Source organism: Megascapheus bottae, chromosome 6 (assembly GCF_031878675.1).
Source record: "Megascapheus bottae isolate mThoBot1 chromosome 6, mThoBot2.hap1, whole genome shotgun sequence".
Lineage (NCBI taxonomy): Eukaryota > Metazoa > Chordata > Mammalia > Rodentia > Geomyidae > Megascapheus > Megascapheus bottae.
In genome coordinates, this window is record NC_143514.1 from 74460350 (window position 1) to 74483682 (window position 23333).

General features: G+C 58.3%; 1 protein-coding gene across 1 annotated transcript; it reads left to right on the plus strand.

The window, feature by feature from the left end:
- Window positions 1-2659: 2659 nt before the first annotated feature.
- On the plus strand, window positions 2660-21085 carry Atp13a2 (ATPase cation transporting 13A2). The gene is made up of 29 exons (XM_090335723.1): window positions 2660-2788; window positions 8444-8535; window positions 8627-8809; window positions 8977-9032; window positions 9138-9252; window positions 9512-9591; window positions 10822-10899; window positions 11079-11148; window positions 11751-11885; window positions 11966-12032; window positions 12121-12252; window positions 13321-13476; window positions 14088-14198; window positions 14280-14326; window positions 14417-14605; window positions 15450-15656; window positions 16395-16490; window positions 16588-16747; window positions 16891-17011; window positions 17120-17244; window positions 17802-17962; window positions 18092-18208; window positions 18288-18367; window positions 18969-19121; window positions 19203-19299; window positions 19840-20063; window positions 20149-20300; window positions 20444-20613; window positions 20701-21085. Exons 1-29 carry the CDS (start codon window positions 2779-2781, stop codon window positions 20836-20838), a joined length of 3522 nt encoding a protein of 1173 aa, XP_090191849.1. The 5' UTR covers window positions 2660-2778; the 3' UTR covers window positions 20839-21085.
- Window positions 21086-23333: the final 2248 nt, after the last annotated feature.

Genomic DNA, 23333 nt, shown 5'->3' on the forward strand with positions numbered 1-23333 from the left:
CTGAGTAGCTGTTGGGATTACAGGTATGAGCCAACAGTGCTGGCTGGTCCTTGGTCTTCTATGCAAGGCTGAGAAAAGTCATATCTCCTGCCTCTTGTCACTATCTATTCAGTGACCAACAGCCTCTGACTGATCCAATCTAATTTCCTTCCTTGTTCCAGAAAACTACAAGACAAATGTCTGGAAGGCCACTTTACTGGTTTTCTAGACAGCTGGAATCTTAGCTTGGGGTTTCTCACTAGTTGAGCAAATTCCCTTTTGTTGCAAATATCTGGCAAAGTTAGAGAAATGGAAACGTGGGCCAGTGCCTTGGAATCCACAGACCCACATTAGTGGCTCCTGGCACTCCACACAGGGGGCCAAAGTGGGGAACATCAGCCCTGGAAAGAGGCTGTTAAATTAGTCCAGGCCCACACATGACTGGAAATTTCTGTGTAGTTATCTGAGAGGAGAGTCCAACCCACAGACCACAGGGAAGGCCACAGAGAGAGCCACTTCCTCACAGGTAAGCCAGTAGATGGTAGGGCTAGCCATATCCTCTGTGGCTTGGAAGGAAGCTTCCTCTGGCCTCCTGCCTCACCAAGGAAGTGAGCGGAGCTGCTGCAGGCATGGGCCCCTCCCCAGATGGCTTGGGGAGGATTCACATCAGTGGTAGGCAGCAGTCACAAGAGGGACAGTGTGAAACACACTTGCTGTAGTCCCCGGCTCTCTGCTCTTATGTAGCTTCTAACCCAGCACCAGGATCCAGCAGCTGGCCTCTGCTGAGCACCTGGCACTTCATTTTGCAAGTGAGAGCAAAAGCTCAGGGAGGAAAGGTGACTGGGGGGGGGCAGGAGAGGGGAGAAAGACTGGGCACCATCCCTGAGCTGTTTTGCTCAAGGCTGGCACTCTACCACTTAAACCACAAGCCACAACCCCACTTCACAGACTTTCCTGCCCAGGTTGGCTTTGAATCTCCAATCTCAGCCTCCTGAGCAGCTAGAATGACAGGCATGAGCCATGGGCATCCACTCCAAAGTGACCTTCTTGGGCTCACATTGACACATCCAGGTCTTTCTGTTGCCTCAGCCCTGCCCTTGCCACTGTACCACGCTGCCTAGTAGCAAGGCCATCTGAGCTGGTCATTTCCAAACTCAGCCTCCTGCCACCCCAGGGAATCTGGGACCTTGGGAAAGTGGCCGCTAGGCACAAGGCTAAGCCTTGGGATAGGGGAGGGGATGCCAAGTTACAGGGCCTGTCCACATGGAAATGTCACTAGCCAGTGAAATTCCTGTGCCCCAGGTGGCCAACACAAAGGACCTCTAGCGTATTCCGCCAACCATCTTCCCCAGTGCAGCAAGCTCCTCTGTCCCCAGTTGCTAAAGCCAAAGCCTCCTATGTTCACAGGAAGCTACAAATTCGTCTACCTCCACACGCTACCCAGCAGCAAGGCCTGGACCTCTCACCATGACAAAGCTGCCCTGCTCTCCTACACTAGTGAACACTGGACATTGGAGAGTGGCCCTCCCCCATCATACCCCACCACAGCTCTGTCTTTCCAGGACTTTCCAAGATTAACTGTCATTGGAAATTCTAATAGTAGGAAACTACAGAGACAAGACTTGAGGATAAGGTGGTAGAGGCAGAGCCAGGGGACAGGACTATGGGGAGAGGGCCATGGAGAAAGGACCAAGAGACAGGGCCATGAGATAGGGTCAGGAAGTCCAGACCATGAGTTCAGGACTAAAAGAGAGGCCTTGGGGCAGGACTACTGGAACAGGGACCGTAGAACAGGGATATGTCCATTTGGCTCCCCCTGCCCCTGGTATTCCTGGCTTGTAGAAATTTATATGACATTCCATAATTGACATGGAACAAACTGACTGGAGAAGACCTGGCCAAGGCCTGTCACTGACCTCCCCTCACCCCCCGGCAACATGAACTTTCCCCAGTTTGCTCTGAGGCCTTGCTGATGTTCCTCTGTCCAAAATGGGCATCGATCCTGGGGTCAAGGAGCCACCATACCCATCCTGTCACTATGGGGAAGTTTGGCACAAGTCTGAGGAAGTATGAGGTCTCCAGGCCTCTCATCAATGTAGGGGTGTCTGTGGGTAATGCTACGAAGCTTCTAGGCTGGGTGATATCTCACCATCTCTCTGGCATTGCCAAGGTCTCCTGGGTATGGTAACCTGCTCACTGAGACCCTGTGCATCTCTGTGGGACATCTGCAGGCAAGTGTGTCTCCAGCACAGTGGCCAGGTGCCGTTGCCAAGGCTTCACATGGAATCCTTGCAATAGACAGGCATTGCAAATGTCATTGTAATCCTACAGGTAAGGAAATGAGACTCAGAAACGGATTGATTTGCCTGTTGTCGTCACACAGCCTGGAAGAGACTGAGAGCAGCCATACCAGCAGGGGTAGTACCTAGTTGCTGTAGAATGTGCAGAGGTGTGTGTGTGTGCGTGTGCGCGTGTGCGTGTGCGCGTGTGTGTGTGGTTGGAGGGGGAGGTGACAATCTCTCCATCTCTGTCTGGCTGTCCATCTGGAGGAGGCTGGCTGGAACTACAAGTCCCGGCAGGCTGAGCGCGGCGGCGACTGACGTGAGAGGAGGGGGCGGGGCTTAGGCGGCCGCAGACGGACAGACTGCGGCACGACAGTGCGCGCCTCCGCGTCGTGCCGGTGCCCCCCACCCGCGTTCCAGCGCCCCAAGCCCGCGACCCGCTGCCCCCGCGCCCCGGACCGCGCCCCGCCCCGGGGCCTCGCGCACGCCGGGCCGGCGATGAGCGCGAGGAGCCAACATGAGCGCAGGTGAGTCGCCCCACGGGGCCGGGCAGAGGCGGCACCGCCGGCGCAGGGCCGCGAGCCACCCGGGTCGGGGGCGCCTCCCCGGCCCTGCTCGGAGAGCCGGGGTCCGCGGGCGCCGCGCGCCGCCCCCCTCGCCCGGGACCGGCGGCCGGGCCTGGGCTCGCGCCACCTCCCCTTCCCCCCGCGCTCCTACCGGTTGATCCCACCTGGAGCCACGGACGTCCCGGGGGGACGCGGGGCTCCGTCCTGGGACCTCGAGGAGGCGCTGCGGGCCGTCACCCACCTCCCTGGGTGAACGAGGCTGGGGAAGCCGGGCTCTGCAGAGCCCGGGGCCCAAATGGCGTCCCGGACCCTGCCTCGGGCTCCCGGGAGGCCGGGCAGCACCGGATCCGGGGACCACACCCTCCGTGGGCCCGTCCCAAGCCTGGTGTCTAAGAAGCTCCCCGCTGCCAGAGCCTCATTCAGTCCCACCTGCTGCCCGAGGAAGCTGTGCAGCTGCAGGCTGGGTCACCCGGCCCTCTCCCTCCACGGCCCCAGCCCAGCCCGGCTGCGGCTGCCTGGAGCCCCTGCAGGGAGGGAGGGGGAAAGATGCCAGCTGTAGAGCACTTGCCTAGCACCAGGCCCTGATGCAAACAAACAAAACAAAAATAAGTGAATACACACACACACAGAATAAGGAAAGATGGCCTTAGATTCCAGATTCAAACACCAGGCAGACACACAGCACATATGCCTGGCCACAGCGAAACAGTGGAGTAGAAGCAGCCACCCTGGACCACTGCCAGAGGATCAGCAGGAAGCAAGAGACTCCCAAATGGCTTTGACTCCAGCCCTCTGCTCCAGTCCTAGGGGCCTAGTCCCAGTGATGTGAGCTCAGACCAGGGCCCAGTCCAGTCTTGGCCACTCATGGATATGTGACTTTGTGCAGCAACCTCTCTGTACCTCTTCTTTCTTTTGTTTTGGTGCATGTACTGGGGCTTGCACTCAGCTACCTTGGCATTTTTGTGCAAGGCTGATGCTCTACCACTTGAGCCATACCTCCACTTCATGCTTTTTTGGGTGATTCATTGGAGATAAAAGTCTCATGGACTTTTCTGCCCAGTCTGGCTTCGAATTAGGATTCTTAGATCTCAACCTCCTGTGTAACTAGGATTGCAGATGTGAGCCACCAGTGTCCAACTCTTTTCTTCTTTATATTTAAATTTATATCTGTGATGCTGGTGATCAAACTCAGGGCCTGGTACTTGCTAGGCAAACACCCTGCTGCTGGACTACAACCCCAGCTCCTGTGCCTTATTTTAAATGGTGATCCTACTATGTGCCATGGAGTTTCTGTGAGAAGTAAATTAAAATTCACTAATTTCTAGCTTTTTCTCCTTTCCAGTTCTATGACCCTGACTGAGCTAGCAATTCATAGCTCTGCTCCCCACTTTCCCCATCTGTAAAAGGGAGGAAAAGTTGGTCCTTCTGCTAGAGAACAAGTGTTCTGTGCCCCACAAGTCCTCGGGGCCCCAACACTGCATGAACAAGTGTAGAGGAAGTTCTCAGCCCAACTAGGCCCAGCTCACTGACTACTAGAGCTGCTCAGCTGTGGAGGCTCTCAGGGTGGCCCTGAGCCACCAGAATTATAGCTAAGGGGACCCACCCAGATGTTTTGACAGGTGTCCTGCAGGACAGCTGGACAGATGCCCTGAGCTCAACCCTTTGTTGGAGAAGAAGGGTGCTCCAGAGGAGTTGAGTTCTTCCTCTCAACAGCTCTTCCTCTTTCCTAAGATTGGCTGGGAACAACAGATGTGTAGTAGACATAAGAAAGAACTTCCTGGAGCTCTTGAGGAAGGAGGTGGAGTTAGTACACCTCACAGCAGACTGACGTGTGTGTGTGTGTGTGTGTGTGTGTGTCTGTGTGTGTGTGTCTGTGCGTGTCTGTGCGTGCGTGCACACGCGTGTATGGTGGGAAGAAGCTTCCACAGGTCTACATCCAGCTAGTCGATGCAGGTGTAAACAGAACCCCATCTGTGTACCCAGTGGGGGCAGGGTGTTCTCATTTGTGGGGTATGAGCCCACCCCACCCTGCAGACTGTGGGTACCCAGATAAGTGATCCCTTTGTCCTAGCTCAGCCAGGGCTAGATACTTTTCCATCCCTAATGGTCTGGAACACAGGCTGGCCTGTGGCAGTAGAAAAGCTAGGGGATGGACAAGGGGTGGCCAGGACGGGAAGTGGTGGACAAGGAGAAGCCAAACTGGAAAGTGGGTCAGGCACTACCACACCTCCCAGCCGGGATCCATCACCCTGTACGGGTTTCAGGTCACCTTCGGGTCACCACACAGGACCTCTGGCATCCCATCCTACAGATGGGCGATGGAAGCCCAGACACGCTGAGGCACATGCCTTATTAAACATAGCCTGGTTGGAAGAGAGCCAGGAAAGCCAACTCACCATAAAGGCGTGGGTGGTGATGGTGGCTTTTGGCAACTTAGTCACCTCTGTGCCTCTGGATCTAATCATAATACAGAGATGAAAGCAATACCTGCTTCAGAGGGCTCTAGACGGGATAAAGGGGTGAGCCAGGGGCCTCTGCCATGTACGTCACGGCATCTACATCAGTTGCGAGGGTGGGTAAGAAGCCCTACTGCCCTGCTTGGGGAGCTGTAGCCTCTAGCAGGTGAAAGTCTCTGGCAAAAATCCCACCTGGGCCAGGCACCAATGACTCACCTTTGTAGTCCTAGCTACTCAAGAGGCTGAGATCTGAGCATCACAGTTCAGAGCCAGCCTGGGCACAAAAGTCCAAGAGACTCTTATCTCCAATAAACCAGAAGTGGCGCTATGGCTCCAAGTGGTAGCACAGTAGCCTTGAGCTGAAGAGCTCAGGGACAGTGCCCAGGGCCAGAGTTCAAGCCCCATGACCGACAAAACAAAACAAAACACCCACCTGGACCCTCCCTGCCCTGCTCCAAAGAGGCAGGCAAAGGCGGTGGCCTGCTGGCCAAGGGATCTGGGAACCAGGCAGTATGAGGGCACCCATGGCCCTGACAGGGCTCCCCTGGCTGCCCTGGCCATGCTGGAGAGCAGAAGCTGTGCTGGCTGGGACAGGAAGGGAGTGAAAGATTTTCCCCAGCCACTGCTACCATCACGCATGTACTGAGAGTGCATGTACATGTATGTGTGTGTTCATGTGTGTTCCCAGCGATCGGCTCCTGGAGCTGCGTCACTGCCATCGGTTCTGTGAGGCAGTGGCCACAGTGGGCAGGAGAGAGCACTGCCACAGATGGTACTCCAGCCCTTTGGGTTTCTGCGTCATCAGGCAGAAAAGGCCTCAGGCGACACGGCACGTGACTCCTGAAGCCCAGAACCCAGCTCTGCCTTCCTGGCTGCACCATTGACTGGTGGCCTTTGTGCTCCAAGCCTGGTGTACTGAGCACCCGTAGGGGGTGGAGGAGGGTTAAGTGATCTAATTTGTCACCAGGGAAGTGGTTGAGTGGCATTAGTGGTTCTTATTGCCCTGATTAGCACAGCAGGTCCCAAGGGACCTAGGATGGGAGAGGACAGAGCTGATCTGATGGGGACATGTGGCTCTGGCAGCAAGGTATGTTCAGGTGGTACGACAGCAGGGCCAAAGCCCAGTCACAGCCAGTGATGTGTAAGTCCCTGAGAATCAGTATGGCGGGTTGATTGATTTCAAGGGAGGATCAACCATGCCTGCAGCTGCTGCATCTCAGTGGCTCAAAGAGGAGAGCAGCCAGGGATGGACCAGACAGGCCCAGCTGACCCCTCAGCACCGCCCAGGCCCTGGCTCACTGGCTTCCTCTACCACAGGGGTACGTAGCTGAAGAGGGCTGGGTGGTCAGGGGACTTGCAGCAGGAGGGCCTGGCGACCTGATGCCAGTGAGGAGCCACGGGAGTACGGGACGTGAGGGAAAGAGTGGCTGGGAGTGTGGCTCAAGCACTGGAGCTTCTGCCTAGCAAGCCCAAGCCCCTGAGTTACCAGGAACAAAACAGCCAGCGACAGCTTGGTTCCTGCTCTACCAACACCTCAGTTTCTTTTGGCACTAAATAAACCCTTGTTTCACTTTTTTTTCTGTTGTTTTGTTTTTGTTTTTTTGCCAGTCCTGGGGCTTGAACTCAGGGCCTGGGCACTGTCCTTGGGCGTTCTCGAGGCTAGAGCTCTACCACTTGAGCCACACTGCCACCTCTGGCAGTATGTATGTGGTACCAAGGAATTGAACCTGGGTCTTCGTGCGTGCTAGGCAAGCACTCTACCACTGGGCCAAACTCCCAGCCCTTGTTTCATTTTAAAAAAACAGCCAGGCTGGGCATAGTAATCCGAGCTACTCAGGAGCCTGAGATCTGAGGATCAAGGTTCAAAGCCAGCCAACGCACAAAAAGATCTGAGACTCTTATCTCCAATTAACCTCTAGAAAATGGGAAGTGGGGCTTGGACGCCCCGGCCCAAGGGTAGGGCAGTAGCCTTGAGCTGAAGAGCTCAGAGACAGCACCCAGGCCAAGTTCAAGCCCCATTACCCACAAGAAAGGGAGGGGGCAGGAGTTTGAGACTCATCTCCAGTTAACCTTTAGAAAACGGGAAGTGGGGCTGTGGCTCTATGGATAGGGTGGTAGCCTTGAGCTGAAGAGCTCAGAGACAATGCCCAGGCCTAGAGTTCAAGCCCCATGACCTACAAAAAAAAAAAGGAAAGAAACAAAGAAACAAACAGCCAGGTGCTGTTGGCTATGCTGTAGTCCTTAGCTAGTCAGGAAACTGGCATCTGCGGATTGATCTCTGAAGCCAGAGACAGAAAAGTTCGTGAAACTCCTATCTCCAATTACCCACCAAAAAAGCTGGAAGTAGAGCTGTGGCTCAAGTGGCAGAGCAGCAGCCTTGAGTGAAAAAGCTCAGAGACACAGCAGTGCCAGGCCCTAGGACACTGACACGCACACACACAGCCACGCCCTGAGTTTAAGTCCCAGGATACACACATACACGGATATACACACACGGATACACACACACATCTTAAGTCAGCTGATATTTTTGTGTGTATGTCTGGCTCCCTCTGGAGCTCTGAACATGCACTCTGCTCCTGCCCTTTGGAGACTACAGCTCTCCAAGAGAGGCAGGAGGAAAAGTAGCACTTAGTGCCATGCCACAAGCCTCAGCTTACCTGTTTGTAAAGACTGTTCTGCACACCTGATGTTTTCCCATTCTGGACTTGACTCCTCAGTATCTCCTCGCTGAGCTTGTGTCAGGCACTGAGACTGAATGAGGACCAGCAGCCGCCGGTGGGGTGCAGAGGAAGGGGAACGTGGGACACAGCCTCACGCAAGCCCACAGTAGGACAAGGGAGCCAGCATGCTCAGCAGGCCCCCTGGGGCAGACACTCACAGAAGCAAGACTCTTAAGAACCAGTAGAACGCAGGCCCAAGGAAACCTGGTGATAAACAAACTGGGTGTGGTGATGTCTGCCTGGAGGCAGAGGCAGGGCCAGCTCCATTTTGAGGCCAGCTGGAGCTAAGTTAGGAAGACTCTGTCTCAAAAGCGCTGGGGGTGTGCGTCAAGTGGTGGAGTGTTCGCCTGGCATACACTAGGCCCTGGGGTCAGTCTCAACACAGAAGGAGAAGGGAGGGCACCGCCCCCATGCTTTTTTTTTTTCTTTCTGTCCAGACAGCAGCCCGCTCGTGGGCAGCCCGCCCGGCTATGGGACCCTGACGATAGAGACATCGATCGATCCCCTCAGCTCCTCAGTTTCATCCGTGGTAGGTGGGGATCTTGGACACGGGGTGCAGGGAACGTGCCCGGGCCACACCCCTCCCACCGCTGTGTCTCAGCCCCACCCTGCACCCACAGAGGCTCAGCGGCTACTGTGGCAGTCCATGGAGGGGCATCGGCTATCACGTCGTGGTCTGCATGCTGGCCGGGATCCCTTGGCTGCTGTTCCGCTGGAAGCCCTTGTGGGGCGTGCGCCTGCGCCTCCGGCCGTGCAGCCTGGCCCACGCCGAAACACTCGTTATCGAAACAAGAGACAAAGAGGTGAGCGGGGCCAGCCCGGGCTGGGCTCCTCTGGGATGGGACCTCAGCTCTCCCACCGGGGCAGGCGGGGAAAGGGGTGGACTGGGAGCTTCCCCAGACTCTGGGACAGGCCTGAAAGGGCCAGGCGGCATCTGTCCTAGAGCTGAGGCCACACCTCTGTGTTCCAGGGTAGCTCGTGGCAGCTCTCCACTGTCCAGGTGCAGACAGAGGCCATTGAGGGCAGGTGAGACAGCCCACCGCAGCTCTGAGATGGTGCCACATCCCAGGGAGGGGCGATGGAGGCTCTGTGGGCACCTGAGCCACCAAGTAACCTCAACCCCCTCCCCAGCCTGGAGCTGCCCCTACAGGTCCAAGCAGAGGATGGCCGGAGCCAGGTGGCTGTGGGAACAGTGCCAGAGGACACATGGAAGGACACTGCCCAGCTCCACAGGCAGGAGGAGGCAGTGAGTGCCCCTCCCCGTGCCTCTCTTTCACACTCTATGCTGGGGGGTGGGGGGAGAATCCCCCATGTCCCTTGTGTCCCTCACTGCTGTCCCGAGCATCTGGCATACTGTCAGACCCCATTACAGTGCCAAGCTTCTTGTCTGTCCTGTGACACCGTCGAGGGTGGGCTTCCCTTGTCCCCAGCACTCCCCCAGGAGCTAGGTCCCTCCTCTACCTCCACCCTGCAGCAGCCCCTCACCACCTCTCCCCTCCTTCCAGAAGCGAGTCCTGCGGTACTACCACTTCCAGGGCCAGCGCTACGTGTGGATTGAGACGCGGCAAGCCTTCTTCCAAGTCAGGTGGGAGCCAGGGGAGCAGCCAGGCTACCTCCTAGGGGACGAGTGCTGAAGCAGTGCCTGACCCAGCCCTTCCCGGCTGGAGGCTACTGCATACAGATGGGGCAGGGACACTCCTCCCTCACACGGTCCTGTTGAGGGTGGAGTGTGTAAGAATTCTTGTCTGATCTTGGCATCTGGCTCATGCCTGTAATCCTAGCTACTCGGGAAGCTTCAATCTGAGGATTGTGGTTTGAAGTCAGCCAGAGCAGGAAGGTCCATGAGACTTATTTACAATTAAACACCAGAAAATCTACAAGTAGAGATGTGGCTCTCTACTTGGAGAGAGCACTAGCCTTGAGCATGACAGCTCCGGGACAAGCCAGGTGCAGTGGCTCACACCTGTCATCCCAGCTCTCAGGAGGCTGAGATCTGAGAATCATGGTTCAAAGCCAGCCTGGACAGGAAAGTCCAGGAGAATTATAATTCCAGTATCTGCCAGAAAACCAGAAGTGATGCTGAGCATAGAGCTCAGGCACAGTGCTCAGGCCCTAAGACAAGACTGAAGTGCAGGGGACATCTTGAAGAGGATGCCAGGCAGTGCTGGGGGAATGGCAGGGGGTGGGGCACAACATGACTGGGAGCTTTGGACCCCCAGGGAACTCTTTAGGCCAGTGCCCCACACCACCCTGGGGTGACCTGAGGAAGCTGGGGCGCTTAGCTACTCGCTCCCAGCCATCGTAAGTTGAGGCTGTTGCTGGGGATGTGGAGGTGGGGCCTCCTCTGGGCCTCAGCTTCTCTGTCTGGGTGGTAAGGAGAAGGAAGGTCTGGCTGGACTGTGGATTCTGCCTCAATTAGGGTTTTCGGGGCTCACAGGCAGAGGGCAGGGTGGCATGGCCAGCCTCTGCTCTCAGCAGGGGCGGCAACAGAATCACTGGTGTCCATGTCACATAGTGAGTGACACCACTGCCCAAAGTACACCAAATTTACACTGCCTCCTTCAGCCCATCACAGCCCAGGGAAACTAAGGCACAGAGGTTCAGTGACTTAAAGAATGCCCTTGTCACTGACGGTGCTTTTGTCACTGTTGATGGTGAGACAGTCTTGGGACCAGCCTGAGGAACGGAAAGAGCAAGCTGAGGCTAGAGTTCCTGAGGCACCTGCCTTCTACCCAGAGCGGAAGGGGCCTCAGCCACCAGGGGTGCAGAGCTCAGGCCCATCGCCCATATACCTGTCCCTTCTCCACCCCACCAGCCTGCTGGACCGTGGCCGCAGCTGTGATGCCATCCACAGCTCCAGTTCTGGCCTCAGTCTCCAGGAGCAAGCTGTGAGGTGGGTACCACCTTGGGCTCAAGTGCCCTGCCAGCCAGGACCTGGCCCTGGCCCCTTCCTCCTGTGTGGCAGTGCCTTCTTGGGGCCTTGGTCTCCCCAGCATAAAATGGGAGCTGCACTATCCTGGGAGGGTCCAGCTACCACAGGTGGCCTGGTAGCTCAGCCCCTGCCCCTTACAGGAAGAGCATATATGGCCCCAACGTGATTGGCGTCCCGGTCAAGTCCTATCCACAGCTCCTGGTGGACGAGGTAACCCTTCCTTCCGTGGGGACCCACCATTTACCTTCTTGACCGTCACCCCAGACCCTGCCCCATCAGCCATTGAGAGCCCAGGTGTGAGATGTAGAAGCTCGAAGCTTGGGCTGCAGAGGTGGAGCGCAGCCTGCAGGCAGGCTAGGAAACAAATGTATGCAGCCTGTGCACCCACCAGCCTGGGTCCTGCGGCTTCTGTCCTTGTTCCCCAGAGCCCTGGGGCTCGGGCCAGGACACAGCCCTGTTTCTCTGTCCAGCCCTCTACCCAGGGCCAGCCAAGGTGGAAGGAGAGACCACAGACCCTGGCTGTTGTAACCCACAGCCTGTGTGCTGTGTGATAAAGGCTAGCAACTTCCCCAGTCCGTGCCTCAGTTTCCACTTCTGTAAAATGGAGTTGGTGCCTACCCGGTAGAATTGTCATCACCACATGTGGCCCTTAGATCCCAGTGCTTAGTAGGGCTGGCATATAGGGGCTCAGCAAATGCTGTGTCCCCTTTATAGCAGTGGTGTTGGTGGCCTGAGGGACAGCGGCTGGGGTGGAGATGGGCTGGCCTGTCCCAGGAACGTGGGTCCTCACGCTGCCTCCTGCCCATCCCCAGGCACTGAACCCCTACTACGGGTTCCAGGCCTTCAGCATTGTGCTGTGGCTGGCCGACCACTACTACTGGTATGCCCTCTGCATCTTCCTCATCTCCACCCTCTCCATCTGCCTGTCGCTCTACAAGACCAGAAAGGTAAATGTGAGAGGCGTATGTTGGGGGTGGGTCCCCAGGGGCTACTACGAGACCCCCCCCATCTTGTTCTTCCACCACAGCAAAGCACAACTCTGAGGGAAATGGTCAAGCTGTCTGTACGGGTGCGAGTGTGCCGGCCTGGGGGAGGTGAGCAACAGGAGACAGAGAAGGGCTGGGGGGTGGGGAAAGAGGGGAGGCCAGGCCACACTGACCCCCAGCCCCCGTCTGCTTGCAGGGGAGGAGTGGGTTGACTCCAGCGAGCTGGTGCCTGGAGACTGCATGGTGCTGCCCCAGGAGGGCGGGCCAATGCCCTGCGACGCCGCCCTGGTGGCTGGCGAGTGTGTAGTGAATGAGAGTTCCCTGACAGGTGAGCCCCGGCCCTGGCCCGCCCCCCGCTCACCCAGTCCTCTGTGTTGTATAAGTTCTACTGGGAGTTTTCTTTTTTGTCCTATTCAAGTAACTATCTTGATTGCAGTACCTCTGTTCCCTTGGGCTGTGTGGGTCTGGCTGCCTGTGTCTCAGCTTCCTCTCCTACAGGGGGACAGAGTGAATTATTGTCCACAGCTAGGTTCCCCTAAAGGCCTGGGCTCCAAACACACAGGAGATCGTGCACACCAGCAGGGCCCTGTCACTCCAGACCGGCCTCTTGAAGGGTTCGGGACAGCCCAGATACTTTTCCTGGGCCTGTGGGCCGTATGCACGCATCTAGTTCTTCCACTTAGGTACATGGGTCCACGCTTGGTGTGAGGATTCAGGTCCAGGCCAGCTGGGATACATGGCGAGGTGCTATCTCAAGTACCAAGAATAAGTATTAGGAATACAAATAATAGTGGTAGCTGGGTGCTGCTGGCTCGCGCCTGTAATCCTAGCTGCCCAGGAGGTGAGATCTGAGGACTGTGGTTTGAAGCCAGCCTGGGCACGCAAGTCCATGACACTGGAGTAGAGCTGTGGCTCAAAGTGGTAGAGAACCAGCCTTGAGCAAAAAAGCTCGGGGACAGTGCAGAGGCCTTGAGATCAAGCCTTGTGACTGATTGGCATGCTAATCAATGCAGTCAAGCGGGGCCTCCTCTCACTGCCCAGTCACCCCGCCCACCCATTGGAGGGTGGAGGTAGAGCTTGGCTTGTCTCCGAGCTCTTGGCAGAACCTGCATGCAGTTTGCCAGGCAGCCTCATGAGCACACCAACCCTGGTCTGGATTACAGCTCATGTCACACAGGTGCAGGCCCCAGCCCTTGCCGCACTCCCCTGAGCTCATTCCTAGAAACCAACCTGGAGGACACTCTCAGGGTATCTCACTGTCTTCACGACAGGAAGGGTCTTCCCAGAGCCTCAGTGTCCTTCTGCTAAATGGAGCAATTCCATGCTCAACTCCTGGTGTTGTAGGGGAGAGGAGTAGTCTGCAGGCCCCCCGGGCCTCACACCATGTCCCTTCCAGGGGAGAGTGTCCCGGTGCTGAAGACGGCCCTGCCACAGGGGACCAGAGCCTACTGCCCAGAGACCCACCGGCGGCACACGCTCTTCTGTGGGACCCTCATCCTGCAGGCCCGGGCCAGCGTGGGGCGCCACTCCCTGGCAGTGGTGACCCGGACAGGTGTGTATTCAGGATTGGGCAGAGTGTTGGTTCAGCAGCTCCAGGAGCGTGGCAGCGGTAAGGCAGGAGCCGGACGGGTCCCTGCCTGTGGGCCTGCCCCTCCCTGTCCTACAGACCTGCCGTGTCTGTGGAGGCCAGGGAGATTGCTGATGCTGGGAGAGGGAGGTGTAAGCAGCAGGAATGCACCCAATTTTTAAGTGTTGTCCACTAACTATATGTACTTTTTGTGCCCATGCTGGGAATTGAACTCAGGGCCTGAGTGCTGACCCTAACTTTTCTCTCAATGCTGGTACTCTACCACCTGAGCTATGGCTTCACTTCCAGCCTTTTGGTAAATTGACTGGAGAGTTTCACAGACTTTCCTTCCCAGGCTGGCTTTGAACCTCGATCCTCAGATCTCAGTCTCCTGAGTAGCTAGGATATGTCCGGCCAGTAACTCCATTTTTAAAACCCCTTCGGGGTCGCAGCATAGCTTGAGGGCCCAAAGTACATAATGTTTGACTGAGCGCATCATGTCCTATCTGCCCAGAGGTGCCAGTGGGGGTGGTGAGAGGTGGGAGGGACCTATCCTGACCCTGCTTCCCCTATCTTGGCGCCCCGTCTGCCCTCAGGGTTTTGTACTGCTAAAGGGGGGTTGGTGAGCTCCATCCTGCACCCCCGGCCCATCAGCTTCAAGTTCTACACACACAGCATGAAGTTTGTGGCAGCCCTTTCTGTCCTGGGTGAGTGGGCCCTGCACCCCGCTGTGCTGGTAGACCCCCGCCCCCGTCGCTGACTCCACTCATGCCTTGCTGTTCCCCCAGCTCTGCTTGGCACCATCTACAGCATCTTCATTCTCTACCGGAACCGGGTAAGCCCCGGGGCAGGATGGCGGGAGGGGCCCATGTGCACCCAGGCACACCCACGCACTTTCCGTGCTCACAGGCGTGCCTCCGGCCAGGTGCCTGTCAAGGAGATGGTGATCCGGGCTCTGGATCTGGTGACGGTAGTGGTGCCACCCGCCCTGCCAGCCGCCATGACGGTCTGCACGCTCTACGCCCAGAGCCGGCTGCGCACACAAGGCATCTTCTGTCTTCACCCACTGCGCATCAACCTGGGGGGCAAGCTGAGGCTGGTGTGCTTCGACAAGGTGAGGGACGAGGTGGGGGGCAAGGCCTGTGGGGCAGGGGCGGGGCCAAGCACCATCCTCCTTTTCCCCAGTGACCTGCCTGGACATCCACCCCTGCATCCCTCTCAGCCTTGAGGGTAAAGGGTCTGCTAGATCCTGATCCCACCCACAGGAGGAGACCCAGCCCAACTCCTCCCCCCACCCCCCTGCACACCTGACCAGCGTGGACACTGTGTGTCCCCACCCCCAGGAGTGACTCAGGGCATCAGTGCGCCAGAGACACAATGGACAAGGGGGTTAGGGAGAGCCAGAAGGGAGCCTTGATGAACTCAAAAGAGGACTGTCGCTAGGCACGGCGGCTCACACCTGAATCTTAGCTACTTGGGAGGCTGAGATCTGAAGATTGCAGTTCAAAGCCCGCCTAAACATGAGAGTCTGTGAGATTCTCTTGTCACAGGACAAGACCTATGGGATGGATAGTGCCCTGATCTCAGAGGCCACAGGCTGTGAACTGAGGAGGGGAGCTGCAGGCACTCAGCACCCAGGCTAGTGAGGGAGCTGTGTGTACATGGACAGTGAAGATAGCACAGAAAAAGGGGCCCTTGCTCATTCATTCATCCCCTCATTCAGCAAGTAGATTTCTGTTCAGGCCAGCTTCCCCCGGGGCCCACAGTGAGCAAGTGGAAGGGAAGCAAAGACCCCCATGGGTGGGGCCCAAGGAAGTGCCAGGCAGGAGCCAGGGGTGTGGGGGGGGTTGCCCAGCAGGCACACGGGTTTGAGCTGGGGCCCTAGCTGTGACCTGCCTGGCCTGGGCACCCAGTTGAGCAGGACACAGCTCACGGAAGACTCACCCCGTCCCCTGTAGACGGGCACTCTCACTGAGGACGGCTTGGACGTGATGGGGGTGGTACCCCTAAAAGGGAAGGTGTTCCTGCCGCTGATACCGGATCCCCGCCACCTGCCTGTGGGGCCCCTGCTCCGAGCACTGGCCACCTGCCATGCCCTCAGCCGGCTACACGACACCCCAGTAGGTGATCCCATGGACCTTAAGATGGTGGAGTCCACCGGCTGGGTGAGTCTTCTTGCCGGGGCTGTCACACCCACCGTCAGTCACCGTGGCTGCTGTGCACCTGCTATGTCTTACTAACCTGGCCTTGCCGAGCTTGAAACTTGCGCCACAGGAAGGAAACGGAAGTTGACAGGTTTCAATACCTTGCCTAAGATCACCTATGAGCTTATGAGTGGCAAAGCCAGAGTGTGAGATTTTGTTTTTATTTTATTTTTTTTATCACTCTTGTTTGAACTCCAGGCCCTTTCCTGCTGAACCATCCCTCTAGCCCAGATCCAGAGTTTGGATTTAAGTTCACCAGCTCCAAGACCTGTGTTCTTAGTACCGTGGTTTTGTTTTTTTGTTTTTTTTTTTCCAGTCTTAGGGCTTGAACTCAGGGCCTGAGCTCTGTCCTTGGGATTTCTCAAGGCTAGCACTCTGCTATTTGAACCACAGTACCACTTCCGGCTTTCTCTGTGTATGTGGTACCAAGGAATTGAACCTGGGTCTTCGTGTATGCTAGCTTGCACTCTACCACTAGACCAAGTGCCCAGCCTTCCATGCTGTCTTGTTTCCTGTCCGGGAGGTCTTTCAAGCATCTAGCTTGAGTCTTTCCTGAGGAATTGGGGGACTGGTGACCACCCCACCCTACCCATGCCCGCCAACTAAAAACCCCAAAGATCCTTTACCACCAGCAGCTCCTCCCTGAGATCTCTTGGTGTGAGCCAAGCCCCCGCCTGCCAACCTCTGTCTGCTTCCCAGGTCCTGGACGAGGGGCCAGCTGCAGACCCAGCACCTGGAGCCCAGGTCTTGGCAGTGATGAGACCCCCACCTCAGGAGCCCGGGCTGTCTAGTCTGGTGAGCCCCGGGAGCAGCTCCACAGCCCCACTGTGTGTCCGGGGTCCCGGGAACAGCTCCACTGATCCACAGCCCCTCATCTCCTCTGTCGCCACAGGGGGAAACCCCGCCGCCAGTCAGTATCCTTTGCCGGTTCCCTTTCTCTTCGGCTCTGCAGCGCATGGACGTGGTGGTGACATGGCCGGGAGCCACACAGCCCGAGGCCTACGTCAAGGGCTCCCCGGAGTTGGTGTCTGGCCTTTGCAGTCCCGAAACAGGTGAAGGGGCGTAGAGTGGGCGGACGTGAAGGTTCCAGTGCCTCCACTCCCCAGTGACACCCCTCTTCCTGTAGTCCCCCCCGACTTCACCCAGGTGAAGGTTCCAGTGCCTCCACTCCCCAGTGACACCCCTCTTCCTCTAGTCCCCCCCGACTTCACCCAGGTGCTGCAGAGTTACACAGCTGCTGGCTATCGTGTGGTGGCCCTGGCTGGCAAGCCGCTGCCCATTGTGCCCAGCCTGGAGGCTGCCCAGCAGCTGCCAAGGTGGGTTGCCCCTGGCACAGGAGTGGGGGCTGTAGTGTGGCCAAGGGAAATTACCCCAGTAACCACACCCAGAGGGGTGACCTGTGGCCTGGGTCTGTCCCCCTCCAGGGCCTCTGTGGAGCGGGAGCTGAGCCTCCTGGGACTGCTGGTCATGAGGAACCTGCTGAAGCCACAGACGACCCCCGTCATCCGGGCCCTGCGGGGGACCAGCCACCGCACGGTCATGGTGACAGGTACCGGCCTGCCGGGCGGCATGGAGGGTGCCAGCAACCCCCGAGGCGCCTTTTGGGGTGTTAAAATCTCCCTCACACTTGACAGATGGGGAAACAGAGGTTGAGAATGCAGTGACTTCCTAAGAGCGTTGCCGCCAGCTCACCTGCTAGGTGACTTCTCTGGGTCTCAAGTTCCATCTCTGAGAACTGGGCCAGCCAGCTCAGTCAGCTCCATTTGGGACAGTCTCAAGGAGCAAGGAAGACTCTGGCTGGGGTGAAATGGCAGGAGCTAATAGGTCTGCATCCTCGAGGATCGCCCCCTTTCCTGACACAGCCCTCCACACGCATGCACCCTGGACCTAGCAGTTAACGCGCATGCACACAGCACCTGAAGCGCGAGCCCAGTCCTGGGTTCGCCGAGGACCCTTTGTGCCTAGTTTTACCAACTAGAAAGCAGAGCTCCGGAGCTGGCCAGCCCTCTCGTGCTCTGTTGGCAGCAGACAGGTCCCATCTGTCCATAAGATGGGGAGCAGGGGCCGGAGAGAGCCTTGAACCCTGACCTCCCCTGCGTCCTCCAGGGGACAACCTGCAAACGGCCATCACTGTGGCCCAGGCCTGTGGCATGGTGGGCCCCCAGGAGCGCCTGATCGTTGTCCATGCCACCCACCCTGAGCGAGGGCAGCCGGCCTCCCTGGAGTTCCTGCCAGTGGAGTCCTCCACAGCCATGAATGGAACCAAGGTGAGACTGACCCAGAGTTTCCACCATACCCACCTGGTGACACCTCCCCACACACAGCTCTTCTGGGCCCCAGCACTGCAGGGCGGGCAGGGGGAGCTGAGGAACTCAGTGAGTGCCCCGGCCTCCCAGGATCCTGTCCAGGTGGAAAGCTGCACCGTGGAGCCCGAGCCCCGGCTCACCCACCTGGCCCTCAGTGGGTCCACCTTCAGTGTCCTTAGGAAGCACTTTCCCAAGCTGCTGCCCAAGGTAGGCACCGTGCTCCCCTTGCCCGCCCCAGCCCTCATCTCCTGGCAGCTGCCTCAGCCCTGCTCTCTCTGCACCCCAGGTCCTGGTGCAAGGCACCGTCTTTGCCCGCATGGCCCCAGAGCAGAAGACCGAGCTTGTGTGTGAGCTCCAGAAGCTCCAGTGAGTGTGGTGCTGTCCCCTTCCCCTCCTAGGCAGAAAGCTGCTTCTCTCAAGAAGCACCGGGACAAGTTGGGGTGGCGTGTGAAGCAGTGGTAGATTGCTTTACCAAGCACATACAAGGCCCTGGGTTCAACTCACAGTAGCACACAAATGAAGAAAAAAGATCAGGACTGGGTGCAGTAGGTCGTGCCTGTAATTCCAGCTACTCAGCAGATTAAATCATGAGGATCACAGTTCAAGGCCAAGCTGGGTGAAACATTAGCAAGACCCCATCTTAGCAAGTAAGCTGGATATGGTAGCTCACATCTGTTATCCCAGTTTACCTATGTTTCAAGCAGAAAGGGTGGGTAAGAGGATTGTGATCTGAGCAGAGATGCCTGAAAAACAAAATAAAAGAGGGTGTGGCGTGTCTCAAGTAGTAAAGCACCTGCTCAGCAAGCCAGAGGCCCTCCAGAAAGGCAAAAGCAGCAGGCAGATTGTCCTCTGCCCTGCCAGGAGTCACTGCGTTATTTTCTCTGCCCCAGGGGCACGAGGGCGCAGCCAGGACACCCTGAGTGGACCTCACAGACCTCTCACAGGCCACCCCTCTCCACCCCATCAGGTATTGCGTGGGCATGTGCGGGGACGGCGCCAACGACTGTGGAGCCCTAAAGGCTGCCGACGTGGGCATCTCGCTGTCCCAGGCGGAGGCCTCTGTGGTCTCTCCCTTCACCTCCAGCATGGCCAGCATCGAGTGTGTGCCTGCGGTCATCAGGTGAGGCCTGGCAGGACTGGTGGCGTGGGTGGGGCGGGGCCAGCCACCAGCCTGCGCCCTGATGTCCACGGCACCACTTAGGGAAGGTCGATGTGCCCTGGACACGTCCTTCAGCGTCTTCAAGTACATGTCCCTCTACAGCCTCACCCAGTTCATCTCCGTCCTCATCCTCTACACGGTGAGTGCCTGCCAGGGCGAGGCCCCGCCGTCCATCCTTCCTGCTGAGCCTCAGCCACGAGACAGCCCGCACACAGTAGGTCCTTAGAAACAGCTGTCATGTGCTAACTTGTCCCTAACTCCAGTAGCCCTGAGTCTTGAAAGGAAACTGAGGCAGAGCCTGGACCTCCAGCCCCCGCCCTTTTCCTGTGGACCCATATATCGCTGTAGCCCACGAGCTGCACCCCAGCTCTCACTGTGCCACCCCGCCCTCCTCGGGAAGGCTCCCCGTCCTGCTCTGAAGGCGTCAGGAGCAGGGTGGTGCCCAGCGTGTCCCCAGAAACCCCGGGGCTCCACCAGGCAGAGCCTCAGCTCCATCAGGTGGGAGTTGCTGCCACGATTGGCCCAAGAGGCAGGACAGCCCTTCCAGCACCAGACTGGGGGCTCCCAGGGCTGAGTTCGTGTCACCCCCATCAGACGGGCTGGCCGGAAGTGCCTGTCCCCTCCCGGGCTCCCCAGGGCCAGGGCTCAGCTCCCCTCTGGCCTTCTTCACCTGCTGCAGATCAACACGAACCTGGGTGACGTGCAGTTCCTGGCCATCGACCTGGCCATCGCCACCACCGCGGCCGTGCTCATGAGCCGCACGGGGCCGGCGCGGGCGCTGGGGCGGGCGCGGCCGCCCGGGGCGCTGCTCAGCGTGCCGGTGCTCAGCAGCCTGCTGCTGCAGGTGGCCCTGGTGGCTGGTGTCCAGCTGGGGGGCTATTTCCTGGCCATCGCCCAGCCCTGGTGAGTAGCAGTGGCACGGCCTCCCCCACCTCCCTGACCTCCATCGCCCCACGATCATCCCCTGACCCCGGCCCCGGCTCCCCAGGTTTGTGCCTCTGAACAGCTCAGTGCCAGCACCTGACAACCTGCCCAACTACGAGAACACGGTCATCTTCTCCCTGTCCAGCTTCCAGTACCTCATCCTGGCTGCGGCCATGTCCAAGGGGGCGCCCTTCCGCCGGCCGCTCTACACCAACGGTGCTGCCGCGGGGTGGGGTGGGGGGGCCCGGGCTGGGGAGGCAGCCGGGTGGAGAGGGGTTGCTGAGTGGCGTGTGCGTGTGCGTATGTGTGTGCGTGTCCCAGGGCGCGGCTCCCTTGCTGACAGACTCCCCCGCCCCCAGTGCCCTTCCTGGTGGCCCTGGCGCTCTTGGGCTCTGTCCTGGGGGGCCTCATCCTGGTCCCCGGCCTCCTGCAGGGGCCGCTAGGACTGAGGAACATCGCGGACACTTGCTTCAAGCTGCTGCTGCTGGGCCTGGTCGCCTCCAACTTTGTGGGAGCCTTCATGGTGGAGGTGGGGGTCCCCCCTGCTGGCGGCATGGGGGAGGCCCGGGACTCTGCCAGGCCCACCCCTCCATGCTCTCCCTCCCCACCCCTGCAGAGCGTGCTGGACCAATGCCTGCCTGCCTGCCTGCGGCGGCTCCGGCCCAAACGCACCTCCAAGAAGCGCTTCAAGCAGGTGGAGCGGGAGCTGGCTGAGCAGCCCTGGCCGCTGCTGCCTGCCGGGCCTGAGAGGTAGTGCAGGCCCTGGGCACGCTGGACCCCGGATGGCCCTGCTGCAGCCACCGCTGGAGCCGTCTCCTCCGCCATCTGCTCCCACAACACGGACTTGGCTGCTGTCACACTCCTGCCCCGAGACTGCCTGCCGGGCCCAGCCTGCCCCACACCTGGCCTGGGGTCCCCCACTTACATCGCCCTTATAGAGACAGCCGCCAGCTCCGCGGGGAGCCGCTGTCAGTGTAGCAAATAAAGTGATATTTTCCTGGCGTGGCCATGCCTGTCTCAGACCCCACCATGGCCTCCTCCTGAAGCCCAGCCAGCCTTGTGTTCCTGGCAGCCATGCCCTGTGTGTGTGTGCGTGCGCGCTTGTGTATGTTTTCTAGTACTGAGGCTTGAACTCAGGGCCTTGCGCTCACTCAAGTAGTGCTCTACCACTTTGAGCTGCAGCTCTACTTCCAGCTTTTTGGTGGTTCATTGAAGATAAGCCTCACAGCTTTTTCTGCCTGGTCTGGGAACTATGAACCTCAGATCTCAGCCCCTGAGTAGCTAGGATTATGGGCATCAGCCACCGGTGCCCAGCCAGCCCTCATCTTTGAGATCACAACTGCAGCCTGGTTCAGTGTCAGGACACCAGGGGCAGAGGTGGGACGAGGTGGGGTGGCTCAAAGCCCAGGTGTCCTGCCCTCCTGGGGGAGGAGGAATGTCACGGGGACACAGCTCACCCCTGCCTCCTCCCCTGCCTGCCACCCCCACATCCTGGGATGGGTTTGGTCAGTTGTTTCCTCCCCAAGATAAAATCTAGGCTCTGTGCCTGGATCTCCCAGCCAGCCCCAGCCAGCCGCATGCACCATCCCCTGGGGAGAGTGGGTGTGGCCGACCTCATCCCACCAGCGAGCTCCCAGGACAACCCTGGGCTCTGGCTCCTTGAGGCAGGGATGCACTGGAAAGAAGGGCAGCTTCCTGCCTGCCAGGCCCCTGCTGACCCCACTACTGGAAGCTTGGTGCAGTCCCCAAGTCAGAGCACAGGGAGCACTGAGTGAAGTTGTGAAGAAGGGGGCGGGCTCTGGTGAGACCAGACTGGGTCTCAGACCTACATGTGATTGTAAGTGAGAGAGGCCTGGGTCCAGGTCCTTCTGTCACTGGATGCACGTGTAGGTTCATGATAAACAAATACTTTTTATTGGCTTTGAAAGGTTTTTTTATTTTAATTCCTGGCACCTGTTTATCATGCCTGATTTTTTTTTCCTAATCTTCCCTGCCTCACCTCCATCCTTAGCAAGTCAACCATAAGCCCACTAGACAGGCATGTCCCAAGCTCCACATCCAGCACAGTAAGTAAATAACTGTGGTCTCATCCAGCTTCTAGGCCAGCCTGAGGCCAGCTGAACCCTCCCCTCTGGCTGCCACTCCCATCCTTAGGGCCAAGGGTGGGCGGGTGCAGCACAGAGGATCCAGGGGCCAGGACCCGCTTGATGCTTTGAAGCCTAAGTTCCCATCCACCCACAATCCACCTCACACACACACTTTTTTAAAATGTCTTTTGGTGCCAGTCCTGCAGCTTGAACTCAGGGCCTGAGCCTTTCCCTGAGTTGCTCACAGCTAGTGCTCTGCCAGATGTTTCCCCCTCCTCCCCCGGGACTGGGCTCATGAGAAACGATGGGCACTGGAGAGGCCTGGCCCTGGCCCACCGCTGTCTGGGCTGCTATGCTGCTGTGGTGACAATATATTCATGGGTTTGGCAAGCCAGCACTTGGGGACAAATGGTGTGCAGCTCATATTGGGTCCTGTTCTTGAGCAAAGGGCCAGGGGACTGGAAGCTGGACGCTGAGGGCAGAAGAGGGTTGGGAAGCTGTGGATGTGGACTTGATACCCAGGACACATTTGTGGGGCGAGGCCCCATGGCCCTGGAATTGAGGACATGCCCTTGTTCTGGCTCTTTTCCTAGATTCCAGGGTTGGGGGGGTCTCAGTGAGTTGGGTGGAAGCGCTTCCCGTGCGGGGCTGGAAGGGCCCCTCTTGGACGGCTGGGCTGTGGATTTGGCCCTCACAGCCTTCCCCACAGTAGGCTGATAGTTTTGAGGTCCCCTCCACTGAGCTGGGCATGACAGGGGGACCTGCAGGCAGTGCCAGGCCCACTGTGGTGCCAAGACTGGAGGAAAGAGAGGGAGAGAGGAAGGAGGGAAGGAAGGAAGGAAGGAAGGAAGGAAGGAAGGAAGGAAGGAAGGAAGGAAGGAAGGAAGAAAGAAAGGAAGAACAGAGAGAGAGAAAGAAGAGCTTGCCGGTTGAGGAGTTGGCACTCCTTCTGAACTGAGTGGGGGGGGGGTGTGGGGACGGAGAGGGGGGGCCTGGGAGACCAGAGGAAGTGGAAACACCAGGCCCCAGATGTGCCTGGAGCCAGCCCGGGCTGCCTTTCCAGTGGAGCTGCCTTGAGTGACTCCGGGGGGGGGCTGGGGAGGACCAGTGACCCCCCTCTTGGGGTGGGGGGTGGAAACCAGGACAAGGCGGGTTGGCCAGG

Bases quoted from the DNA above. Each gene is read 5' to 3' on its own strand.
- Atp13a2 (XM_090335723.1), top strand. The intron at 9,253-9,511 runs GTGAGTGCCCCT...CCCTCCTTCCAG, and splicing joins TCCACAGGCAGGAGGAGGCA to AAGCGAGTCCTGCGGTACTA. The intron at 17,963-18,091 runs GTGAGACTGACC...CCGGCCTCCCAG, and splicing joins CAGCCATGAATGGAACCAAG to GATCCTGTCCAGGTGGAAAG.